General features: G+C 50.2%; 1 protein-coding gene across 10 annotated transcripts in view; it reads left to right on the forward strand.

The window, feature by feature from the left end:
• LOC144770929 (uncharacterized) overlaps positions 1 to 13,303 on the forward strand; it is a 584,254-nt gene that overhangs the window by 209,416 nt on the left and 361,535 nt on the right. For all 10 annotated transcript variants that reach the window (XM_078655752.1, XM_078655753.1, XM_078655757.1 and 7 more), the window contains one exon: positions 4,041 to 4,100. In XM_078655752.1, coding sequence (XP_078511878.1) covers positions 4,041 to 4,100 — 60 coding nt within the window. The remainder of the gene's footprint in view (positions 1 to 4,040; positions 4,101 to 13,303) is intronic.

Genomic DNA, 13,303 nt, shown 5'->3' on the forward strand with positions numbered 1-13,303 from the left:
ATAAACTCGGTGAGTAGGCCAAGCAGGTTATATGTTGAATGCTGAAATCTTTTACCTATCAAGATGTCTACTGATATTGTACGATTTAATGAAAGAGGCTGTATATACCTTCTTTTTTTTGTGGGGTGTGGCAATGATTTAGGCAGCAATATATTTTATTCATTTATTTGATGCTTTACCCAGATTTTTGGGAAGGGTGGCTGATGCTATGAACCACCTTACGGGTTCACATAATTAAGTGGCCCCGCTACCTTCATTTCTAAAGGGGGTTATTATACAGACACAAGACGTCCTATGATGTCGAATAATATGTGTTATACATGGAAGCATTCGATTTATTTTTCTTGCAGTATTTGTTTTCCCGTGATGGTGGGACTTTCCCCCACACGTTGTATTCGAATGAGGATCCAGAAAAACCACTTTTGACCACTTTTTAGCCCGACTTAGGTGAGGTGTATATCGGGACTGGGAGAGATAGACGTCCTGAAGACGATCGGGTGACCTTTATGGCACAGTAATTCGGTTGAAAAATGTTGACACAAGCAGTACTAGGAGGGGTGTTGTGAGATCTTAATATTCTCTGGTAACACAGCCCATCCTTCACGTTTTTAATCCTGGATGTGGAACCTAGAAATAAAGGAGTTGTTGGTATTCACAAGCCAATATAATCACACTTTCATGCTGCACTTTGTTCTAGCACTATACCCAGTCACAGGGTGATATTCACTACTTTATCACTGTGTTTGTCACATCTATGTCGTGTTAGATTTGTCCTTGCATTCTTGTTGTTTGTTTTTTGTTCTCCCCTCCCTATGCTCCGCCCTGAGCGTGGCTACGCCTGGGCGTTTTGTAAGCAGACCCGATGATGAAGCATGTCACACACTCTTGTGTGTGAGTGAGTGCAGTTTTCAAACAGATTGGTTTTTGTCTGTCTGATTGTGGTGTGCTATTCGTGCATATTTTTTCTGTTCTTCCCACCCCTTCTGGTGTTTACATATTGCATTAGGGGGTTCGGACGTGGTGGAGTCTTTTTTTCGCTTGACCCTCTCCCCTTATACCTGAGTAATGAGCGAGGAGGGTCACTGAGAATGACTGAGCGAGGAGGATCACGGAGGATGACTGAGTGAGGAGGATCACTGAGGGTGACTGAGCGAAGAGGATCACCGAGGAGGACTGAGCGTGGAGGAGGATTGAGTGAGGAGGATCACCGAGGGTGACTGAGCGAGGAGGATGACTGAGGACGACGGAGTGAGGAGAATCACTGAGAATGACTAAGTGAGGAGGATAATTGAGGATCACTCAGTGAGGAGGATCACTGAGGGTGACTGAACGAGGAGGATGACTGAGTGAGGAGGATAATTGAGGATCACTCAGTGAGGAGGATGACTGAGGATGACTGAACGAGGAGGTTGACTGAGGATGACTGATGAATGAGGAGGATGAGTGAGAATGACTTAGTGAGGAGGATAACTAAGGATGACTAAGTGGAGAGGATCACTGAGGATGACTGAGCGAGGAGGATCATTGAGGATAACTGAGCGATGAGGATCATTGAGGATGACTGAGCGAGGAGAATAACTGAAGACGACTGGGTGAGGAAGATCACTGAGGATGACTGAGCGAGGAGGGTCAATGAGGATAACTGAGCGAGGAGGATCACCGAGGATGACTGAGCGTGGAGGATAATTGAGCGAGGAGGATCGCTGAGGAAGACTGAGTGAGGATGATAACTGAGGATGACTGAGTGAGGAGGATGACTGAGGATGACTGAGTGAGGAGGATCACTGAGGATGACTGAGCGAGGAGGATAACGGAGGATCACTGATGAGTGAGGAGGATCACTGAGGGTGACTGAGCGAGGAGGATGATTGAGCGAGGAGGATCACTGAGGACGACTTGGCTAGGAGAATAACTGAGGACGACTGAGTGAGGAGAATCACTGAGAATGACTCTTCGAGGAGTATAACGGAGGATCACTGATGAGTGAGGAGAATCACTGAGAATGACTGAACGAGGAGGATCACTGAGGATGACTAAGTGAGGAGGATGACTGAGGGTGACTGAGTGAGGAGGATGACTGAGGGTGACTGAGGAGGATGACTGAGGGTGACTGAGGAGGATCACTGAGGGTGACTGAGTGAGGAGGATCACTGAGGGTGACTGAGTGAGGAGGATCACTGAGGGTGACTGAGTGAGGAGGATCACCGAGGATGACTGAGCGAGGAGGGTCACTGAGAATGACCAAGTGAGGAGGATAATTGAGGATCACTCAGTGAGGAGGATGACTGAGCGAGGAGGATCACTGAAGGCGACTGGGTGAGGAGGATCACTGAGGATGACTGAGCGAGGAGGATCACTGAGGATGACTGAGCGAGGAGGATCACTGAGGACGACTAATGAATGAGGAGGATCACTGAGGATCACTGAGTGAGGAGGATCACTGAGGACGACTAATGAATGAGGAGGATCACTGAGGATCACTGAGTGAGGAGGATCACTGAGGGTGACTGAGTGAGGAGGATCACTGAGGGTGACTGAGCGAGGAGGATGACTGAGCGAGGAGGATGACTGAGCGAAGAGGATCACCGAGGATGACTGAGCGTGGAGGATGATTGAGCGAGGAGGATCACTGACGACGACTGAGTGAGGCGGATAATTGAGGGTGACTGAGTGAGGAGGATGACTGAGGGTGACTGAGTGAGGCGGATAATTGAGGGTGACTGAGTGAGGAGGATGACTGAGTGAGGAGGATAACTGAGGATGACTGAGTGAGGAGGATGATTGAGCGAGGAGGATCACTGAGGACGACTTGGCTAGGAGAATAACTGAGGACGACTGAGTGAGGAGAATCACTGAGAATGACTGAACGAGGAGGATCACTGAGGATGACTGATGAATGAGGAGGATGACTAAGTGAGGAGGATCACTGAGGATGAGTGAGTGAGGAGGACAATTGAGGATCACTCAGTGAGGAGGATCACTGAGGGTGACTGAACGAGGAGGATCACTGAGGGTGACTGAACGAGGAGGATCACTGAGGATGACTGAGTGAGGAGGATGACTGAGGATGACTGATGAATGAGGAGGATGAGTGAGGATGACTGAGTGAGGAGGATAATTGAGGATGACTGAGTGAGGAGGATCACTGAGGATGACTGTGCGAGGAGAATAACTGAAGACGACTGGGTGAGGAGGATCACTGAGGATGACTGAGCGAGGAGGATCACTGAGGATAACTGAGCGAAGAGGATCATTGAGGATCACTGAGTGTAGAGGATCACTGAGGATCACTGAGTGAGGAGGATCACTGAGGATGACTAATGAATGAGGAGGATCATTGAGGATAACTGAGCGAGGAGGATCATTGAGGATCACTGAGCGAGAGGGATAACTGAGGATGACTGAGCGAGGAGGATCACTGAGGATCACTGAGCGAGGAGGATCACTGAGGGTGACTGAGCGAGGAGGATCACTGAGGGTGACTGAGCGAGGAGGATCACTGAGGGTGACTGTGTGAGGAGGATAATTGAGGATGACTATAAGTGAGGAGGATCACGGAAGATGACTGATGAGAGAAGAGAATGCATGAAGATTAGAAGATCAACAAATTAGTGAGGAAGATGAGTGAGGAGGACGACTACGGAGTGAGGATGATAAAGGAAGATGAAAAGTAAAGAGTGAGGAACATGAATGTGGAGTGAGGAGGTTGATTGAGGAGTGAGACGACTGAGGACGATGACTGAGGAGTGTGACATGAGTGAGAGATGCATCTGGGTAGTGAAAAAGACCTCTGGTGCTTGAGAGAAGCATTTGAAGATTGAGGCGCATCAATCAGGATAATAACATCAAAAAACGTACAACGTCCAGTCCGTGAGGTGGGTGTGGAATGTTGTCCTTAAAGAAGGACGCTGAGGCCATCATGGTCACAAGTGTGGGCTGGAGGTGGTCTACGTTCAGACCCTGCCACTCAGCTCTAGGTTTACACTACAAGGAGTAAAGTCGCAGGCATCTTTAGTGACAACATCTATTCTTTCTAACAGGCTCTCCTGACTGCCATGAAGACGATCCTTGTTCCAGTGACTCAGAAAGCTCAGGCACAGGTAAGAGGGGAATAGTGTCATGAAAAGATCCAACACCTCTCACTGTTCCCAGCCACAAAAATCCCACCCACAGTCTTGATCTGGTCCTGAGGTTACAAATCCAAAACCTAAAACTTTAAAAAATGAGATGCTATGAAGAACTCTCTTCTTATGGACATTTATACAAACGTATCATATGCTCTCTAATGTCCTCTGCACTTGGAAGGGACAAATATACATATGTAGATTTTCTCATGGAAAAATAGATGTCACAGAAGTTTGCTGGGGTACAGATTCCAGGCCTACTTCTGTAACATTCCTGAAAGAGACACATGTGACCAATGCAGTCACATATACCTGCAGGGGCACCTTTATGACTTTCTTTAAGAAATGATTTTCATGTTGCCAAAAATAGTTTTGCATTACTTTTCCCTTACTAATGTATTTCTTATATATTGGCATAAATCAGGCATATTTTACTAAATGATACCTCAGAGAAATGGTGTTTAAAGTTGCACCAATAGTTTAGTAAAACGCTTGTTCCAAGGTTCAATATTTTGTGTACATTTTATTTTGAACGCAAGCAATCGCCAATCTTGTTCTCATGCTTACGCATGTATTTGCATATAATCAGGGAGCAAATTAAATAGCCTCAGATTGTTAAATATGGCAAACATGATTACACACTTTCATATTAAAACAATTGTCAGTAATGCAACTGGAGCTCATTCTTCACTGCATTTTTGTAAAAAATAAAAAAATTCTAAACCTTTCCTTTATTTGCATTCTCCAAAGTATTACAGTTATAGGATGACATATTTATGCGTAATCTCCATAACCTTCAGTTGCATACTTTAAACATAAGAATTACAAACCCTTTAGGACAGTCGGGCAAATATTTGATAGGAACATCAATACTCTTTCCAAAATCCTATAATGCATGCACTAAGTGACTTCAGCATCCAACAAATAATTTACCACTATTTAATGATTGCTTATTACAGCATCAAATCTCAGCCAACTATTTCTACAGTAGAGGAGTTAGTACCAATAGTAACTATATCAGCTGAAACTGCATCTGTGTGGTCAGACTGTTGTGTATGCAGCCATTCTGATATAGGGCTCCAGATATCTTTAGGTCAAGACGCTGTAGGCATAAGTTCCCAAAATAGCGAGAGCTGAGTTTGACAATATGTGACGTCCCGTAACCATGCTGTAGTGGATGGGGCACTTAATTTCCTCTAGTGTATAGCTACCCCGCGTTTGGCCAATAATAATAGCATGGGTGCAATTTCCGAGAGTGTGAAGGTGTTTCCTGCACATACCCCAATAGTCCTAACAACGGGGAAGGTGTTGTTGGTAGATAAAAATTTTTACCAATAATATTAAATTTGTCTGTCCAGTATCTAGCTATGGGAGGGTATTCCCAAGCTACGTGCAAAAACATTGCTGACATCACTACATCTCCAGCAGTCGGCAGTTGGTCGCAATCCTATGCGGTGGAGCAGGGCAGGGGTTCTGTAGAATGTATGCAAATATTTCAAATGAATCAACCGCAATTCGTAATTTGGGGATAGCATCCTTAATTGGCCACAACAAAATTTCCACTGCTCCTCTAGAAGTGGTGGATGTAACTCAGTAGTCCACATCTGTAAAGTTTTGGCCTCCAATATTGGGCATGTAGTCTGCATGGAGCTGTATAGGTCAGTGATAAGTTTACGTGGTGACAGATTGATTAGTATTTGCTCCAGAGCCTGCAGTGTGGGAGGCGGGTTGGGGATGGTAGTGTGAAATTGACGGTAGGTTGCTTTTATACGGTGATACAAATATATTTAGGCGGAGGGTGCTACACCTTGTTTTCCCACCGGGGCGGGCGGTAGGTGTCGGCCGGATGTAGGTCTGCATATGTGTTCATGCCCAGCCTGTTACAGAGTGACATTTCCTTTGTCCTCCAATATCGGCAGCTGGGAGTTATGTGCCAGTGGGACCGAGGGGGCATATAGAACATCCAGACCGGCTCTCCGACGCAGGCCATTCCAGCTCCTTCTCAGTGCCTCAACCGGGTCTATTTCATCCCGCGATCTTGTGTATCGTTGAAATATCGCGACCGAGAGATGGGTCGGAACTGCTCTGTCAATCTCGACCGCCACATGCGGCCTAAAGGGTGTGGGATGGACCCAGTGATGTAGAAACTGTGCCTGTGCACAGTATGCATAAAGCTGGATATCTAGCGCACCCAGTCCCCCTTGAGCCAGGGGAAGGGTCAGGAGCTCCCACGACACTCTGGCTTGTTAACCGGCCCATGCCAAGGATATCATCAGGGATCGCATTGTCTTGATAAAGCCTGCGTGAGGGGGAAGTTGATAAACAAATAGAAACATTTCGAGAGGACAATAATGCTAGCAATGGCTATGCGTCACGCTGGGGAGAGCTGCAGCCAGGGCCAGATCTTTATTTTACTCTCCAGACAAGTCACTTCTTTCCCATGGTTTTCATCCCAGAGGTCTTGTACATTAGGGCTGAGATATATACCTAGGTAGCGTACCAGTCCTTCTGCCCATTAAAGAGGGTAGTCTAGTTGATGAGGCAGGTGCAGGTTGTTAATGCACTGCATTTCTTAAGAGCACTTGTCTTAATATTAAAAGCTTTGTATCAAGTCATGTACACAACTTTGAATAACTTGTGCACCTTTCATTAAGTTTATTATTCGTGCACTCAGTCAATCATTTATAAAGCGTGGTAAATCATCATCCCTGAGGGTCTTGAGGCGCTGGAGTTGCTAGCTGCTGCGAAGTGATGTGCTGAGGCGGTCCTGAGGTGCAGGGCAAGGATGTTCCAAGCTTTGGTTGCCAGATGTGAGGAGGAACGTCCTCCGCTGTTGGCTTGACAGATCTGTGGGGTGTCTGTGAGGAAGATGGTAGTGGATCGTTGGAGCCTGGTCAGCTGGTGGAAGGTCATGCACTTGTTGATGTATGTTGGTCCTTGATTGTCCAGGGCTTTGTGTGTGTGGGTCAGCATCTTGAACTGCCATCTCTTCTGCATCGGGAGCCAGTGTAGCTTCCTAAAGTGCGGTGTGATGTGGGTACGTCTGGGGAGGTCAAGGAGGAGTCTAAACGCGGAGTTTTGTATTGTCTGTAGTCTCTTTAGGAGGCGTGTGGTGCGTTCCCGTAGTCCAGCCTGCTTTTAAAGAAAGCCTGCCTGATAGTCTCTCTCTGGTGTCGACTGGGAGCCACTTGAAGATCTTGCAGAGAATGCATTGGGTGTGGAAGCAAGCGGACGAGACAGCGTTTACCTGTTGCTTCAGGGATAGCTTGCTGTGCTAGATAATGCTGTGGTTGCAGGCATAGCCTGTCTGGTCGGAGGGTGGGCCGAGTTCCGCAGGTCACCATGTGTCCATTTGAGGGCGTATCCCTGGATTCCAATGTGGTGGAGTTTGTTGATTGGGATGTGATGGGAGACGGTGTCGAAGGCAGCTGATAGTTCCAGGAGGATGAGGACTGGTGTTTCGCTGTGGTGCAGGGAGGCCCTGATGTCGTCGATCGTTGCGATCAGGGCTGTCTTACTGCTTTGGATGACTCTGAATCTGGTTTGAGAAGGGTCCAGGAAGTTGTTCTGCTCCAGGTGTTCGGTGAGTTGCTGGTTGATTGCCTTCTCGAGAACCTTCACTGGAAGGGGAGGATGGGATGGGTCAGTACTTCTTCGGTCCTGCTGGGTTGGTGGAGGGTTTCTTCAGGAGGCGCCTCACTTCAGCATGTTTCCAGTCCTCGGGCAGGGAAACTGAGGTGATGGAGGTGTTCGGGACTTACTTGAGCTCGTAGCCAATCTTCCTGCTCTCAAGGTTGAAGACGTGTTGTGGACTGGATTCCGTTGGTGCTCCCATGTGCACGGTGTTCAAGATGGCGATTGTGGGTAGGGTTCTGAGAGGGTCCCAGTGGCTGAGTAGGTGTTCGGGTTCTGTGTTCATAGGTGGGAGCAGGCTGAAGTTGTGGACAGTGGAGGGTTGGGGTTTTACGTTCTTGTAAATTACTAAGATCTTGTCATGGAAGAGGTCCGCCAGGTTGTCACATAGTCAAATCAAATCAAATTGTCTTTATTCGGATTTCCGTAGTTATTGAAATTCCATAAAAGTGATGATGAAAAAGCTTTATTCGAGTTATACACTCATAAAAGCACACACATAAAAATGTATACATTTAAAACTTTAAACATACATTGGCAATAAATTTGCAGTTAAAAATACATGATACACACACATAAAATAGTTACCAATAATGGTTAAAATAAGCTTTCTCATAAAGTGCCGAGACTATGTGCATGTTAAGGTGCAGAATCCTCCGTTTTACAGGGCATACCCAAATTCATGCAATCAAAAGCTCTTAACATACATATTAGCAGCATTTTTGTAATTAAAATTCATATCTTCCTCCCAGTAGGTACTAACAAGGATAATTCAAGCAAGCGGAAAAGGTAAAATTCAAAACATATTAGGGAATAGAGCCCGCCTCCTTATGGACCATGCCCAACCCAGATATTTTGCGGTTCCAACTACAATAGACAATTCGGTGGAGGAACAAACAATTCTCAACCCCTCAACACCACTTAGCACACCAAGATTCCTACAAACAGGTGCCAGCCAAGATTTTCTTGGATTTGCATAAGCCTCGCATAGAAATAAGAAATGTGCAATACTTTCGTTTGGGGCGCCACATGACGGGCAACACGAACTACTACTAGTTCTCCAACTGGACGTCAAACACCTCAAGGGGAGAGAGCCTGCCCTTAACTGGAAAAATAATTTCCTGTCTAGTGGAACAGTTATAATGTCCCAGTACTGTTCTAGGGCTGGTCTTGTTTTAATTTCCATGAATCTACCCCCCATGGATTCCGAGGTTGCGCTCCTCCAAAGCTTCTGATCAATGTAATCCCAATATATTTCTTTTATAGTGGTTTTACTAGGGAACACTTCCCCAAGGGGGTTTTCCCAGAGTTTGGAGAGACCAAGCTCAGCAAGGACGTCCCTCAGCATTTTTAGCCATGTAATTTTATGAAAGACATCTGATTTGGCTAATGCTAAGAACCCCTCAGCATAGTGTCTTATTTCTATAGTTGTCCATAGCCGTCTCCAATAGAGGATAGGCCTCAGTCGGGCACGATCACTAAGCGATCTCCTTCCTAGATCCAAGCCGAGCGGTATTAATGGGGTGCTTTGAGGGAGACTAGTTATCCCTCTCAGGAACCTGTTCTCAGATCTTTGGAGGGTGGTGAGCCTCTCAAAGCCCCAGACTTCAGCCCCGTAAAGGGCTGTGCCCAAGGCTTTTGCGTCATATACCATGAGAACAGGTTTTATAGGCCTAGTTTTGGATTTTACTTGTTCTACCCGGAGGGCTCCTGAAATCTGCTGGTGTTTCAGCACCGCCTTCTCAATTTGTCTCGACCAACCAAGTTTACTTGATATCTCCACCCCGAGGTATGTAAAAACATTTACTAACTCTAGTTTGATGTTGTTCAGAGATACCCTAGGTTGGGATTGGCGCTTTTTCCCAAAGGCCATCAACTTGGTTTTATTTACATTAACCTCGAGACCTCGTTCTTTACAGAACATATCAAATATGTTCAAGGCTCGCTGGAGTCCCGACGGGGTCTTGGACACGATCAAGGTATCGTCAGCGAACATCAGGATTGGAACCCTGATGCCCGCTAGCGAAGGTGCGTCTACCATTGCGTCCAATATCCTGTCCACTATGCCATTAATGAACAGGGAGAACAGCAGGGGTGCCATAGCACAACCCTGCCGTAGCCCCCGCTCAACTGGGAAGTTGGTGGTAGATTCACCATTCCTCCCCCACTGAACCTTGGCGAAATTACATTCATGTAGACGCATTATTAATGTAAGCAAGTCAAGTGGAACCCCTATCTTGTTCAAAACCGCCCACAGCCTGCTTCTAGGCACCAGATCAAAGGCAGCCCTTAGATCTACAAATGCTACATAAAGGCTGCCTTCGCCCAGGAGTACAGTCCCCCACCGTAGCATGGTGAAGCGAAAAATTTGATCAACCGTACTGGTCGCCCGTCTAAATCCTGCCTGGTAGGGGGACAGAGCATTATTGTCATCTACCCAAGCCATAAGTTTGTCGACCACCATCTTCCCCACCACTTTTTGCATAGTGGCCAGCAAACTTATCGGTCTATAATTTGCCGGGAGTGACCGATCACCTTTCTTGAAGATCGGTATTATTATTGCCCCCTTCCATAAATTGGGGATTTTTGCCCCTTTGGCCAGGCCATTTCCCAGCATAGTCGCATATTTTGCCCACCGAACCTTGTCGTGTTTGAAAATGTCTGTTGGAATTCCATCTAACCCCGGGGCTTTCCCTCCCTGCAGGGTTGAGATTACAAGTTCCGCATCTTTAATTAAAAATAAATCTCCCTTGGAAAATACCACAGGGATTGATTCTGTGGTCACTAAATCCCTACTCTCCGCATACTGGGGTTTAAAATACTCGACCCACAATGCCTCATCGACATTGTTGTCGGGGTTATTGGGGGTACCACCTCTTCCCCATTTCAGAATTTTCCAGAATAGTCTGGAATCTTTTAGCCCAGAGGCCTCAAGTAGCTCCTCCCAATGCTCCTTGTCCCACAGCTTCTTAGCCTTACGAATGCTGTCATTATATTGTTTCCTACCGGCGCTAATCAAGGCCCTATCCCTGCTTTTTATTGCTCTGCCCAACTCCAGTCTGGTTACCCTGCACTGCTTATTAAACCACCTCGCCAATTTGATAGGTGCTTTTCTATTTACCTTCACTGACTTGATGAAATGCGGGGACCCTTGCTACTTGCTGTTTTGCTCTCAGGATCCACGTCGTGCACCCTGCTCTGGTGTGTCTGCTGGGCGGAGGCGGCTTCCGTGAACAACTCGCCGGACCCGCTCCGCGGGTCCCGCAGCGCGCCTGAGGCAGAGGAGGCGGTTGGGCACAGGCTGCTGAGAGTGCTGGGAGGAGCGCGAGAGAGGCGTTGGGACCAGCGGGGTTGCGAGTGCCAAGCAGGGACTCCAGTATCCAGGAGCCCCTGCGCGCCCAATCAGTGACACCTGGGCTGCTCTCCCCGCTGGCCACGCCCCCCCGCCGAGGAAGTGAAAATCGGCATCCTCCCTCACCCACCTGGGACCCTTGCTACTTGCTGTTTTGCTCTCAGGATCCACGTCGTGCACCCTGCTCTGGTGTGTCTGCTGGGCGGAGGCGGCTTCCGTGAACAACTCGCCGGACCCGCTCCGCGGGTCCCGCAGCGCGCCTGAGGCAGAGGAGGCGGTTGGGCACAGGCTGCTGAGAGTGCTGGGAGGAGCGCGAGAGAGGCGTTGGGACCAGCGGGGTTGCGAGTGCCAAGCAGGGACTCCAGTATCCAGGAGCCCCTGCGCGCCCAATCAGTGACACCTGGGCTGCTCTCCCCGCTGGCCACGCCCCCCCGCCGAGGAAGTGAAAATCGGCATCCTCCCTCACCCACCTGGGACCCTTGCTACTTGCTGTTTTGCTCTCAGGATCCACGTCGTGCACCCTGCTCTGGTGTGTCTGCTGGGCGGAGGCGGCTTCCGTGAACAACTCGCCGGACCCGCTCCGCGGGTCCCGCAGCGCGCCTGAGGCAGAGGAGGCGGTTGGGCACAGGCTGCTGAGAGTGCTGGGAGGAGCGCGAGAGAGGCGTTGGGACCAGCGGGGTTGCGAGTGCCAAGCAGGGACTCCAGTATCCAGGAGCCCCTGCGCGCCCAATCAGTGACACCTGGGCTGCTCTCCCCGCTGGCCACGCCCCCCCGCCGAGGAAGTGAAAATCGGCATCCTCCCTCACCCACCTGGGACCCTTGCTACTTGCTGTTTTGCTCTCAGGATCCACGTCGTGCACCCTGCTCTGGTGTGTCTGCTGGGCGGAGGCGGCTTCCGTGAACAACTCGCCGGACCCGCTCCGCGGGTCCCGCAGCGCGCCTGAGGCAGAGGAGGCGGTTGGGCACAGGCTGCTGAGAGTGCTGGGAGGAGCGCGAGAGAGGCGTTGGGACCAGCGGGGTTGCGAGTGCCAAGCAGGGACTCCAGTATCCAGGAGCCCCTGCGCGCCCAATCAGTGACACCTGGGCTGCTCTCCCCGCTGGCCACGCCCCCCCGCCGAGGAAGTGAAAATCGGCATCCTCCCTCACCCACCTGGGACCCTTGCTACTTGCTGTTTTGCTCTCAGGATCCACGTCGTGCACCCTGCTCTGGTGTGTCTGCTGGGCGGAGGCGGCTTCCGTGAACAACTCGCCGGACCCGCTCCGCGGGTCCCGCAGCGCGCCTGAGGCAGAGGAGGCGGTTGGGCACAGGCTGCTGAGAGTGCTGGGAGGAGCGCGAGAGAGGCGTTGGGACCAGCGGGGTTGCGAGTGCCAAGCAGGGACTCCAGTATCCAGGAGCCCCTGCGCGCCCAATCAGTGACACCTGGGCTGCTCTCCCCGCTGGCCACGCCCCCCCGCCGAGGAAGTGAAAATCGGCATCCTCCCTCACCCACCTGGGACCCTTGCTACTTGCTGTTTTGCTCTCAGGATCCACGTCGTGCACCCTGCTCTGGTGTGTCTGCTGGGCGGAGGCGGCTTCCGTGAACAACTCGCCGGACCCGCTCCGCGGGTCCCGCAGCGCGCCTGAGGCAGAGGAGGCGGTTGGGCACAGGCTGCTGAGAGTGCTGGGAGGAGCGCGAGAGAGGCGTTGGGACCAGCGGGGTTGCGAGTGCCAAGCAGGGACTCCAGTATCCAGGAGCCCCTGCGCGCCCAATCAGTGACACCTGGGCTGCTCTCCCCGCTGGCCACGCCCCCCCGCCGAGGAAGTGAAAATCGGCATCCTCCCTCACCCACCTGGGACCCTTGCTACTTGCTGTTTTGCTCTCAGGATCCACGTCGTGCACCCTGCTCTGGTGTGTCTGCTGGGCGGAGGCGGCTTCCGTGAACAACTCGCCGGACCCGCTCCGCGGGTCCCGCAGCGCGCCTGAGGCAGAGGAGGCGGTTGGGCACAGGCTGCTGAGAGTGCTGGGAGGAGCGCGAGAGAGGCGTTGGGACCAGCGGGGTTGCGAGTGCCAAGCAGGGACTCCAGTATCCAGGAGCCCCTGCGCGCCCAATCAGTGACACCTGGGCTGCTCTCCCCGCTGGCCACGCCCCCCCGCCGAGGAAGTGAAAATCGGCATCCTCCCTCACCCACCTGGGACCCTTGCTACTTGCTGTT

This window comes from Lissotriton helveticus, chromosome 7 (genome assembly GCF_964261635.1).
Source record: "Lissotriton helveticus chromosome 7, aLisHel1.1, whole genome shotgun sequence".
NCBI classification, from domain to species: Eukaryota; Metazoa; Chordata; class Amphibia; order Caudata; family Salamandridae; genus Lissotriton; species Lissotriton helveticus.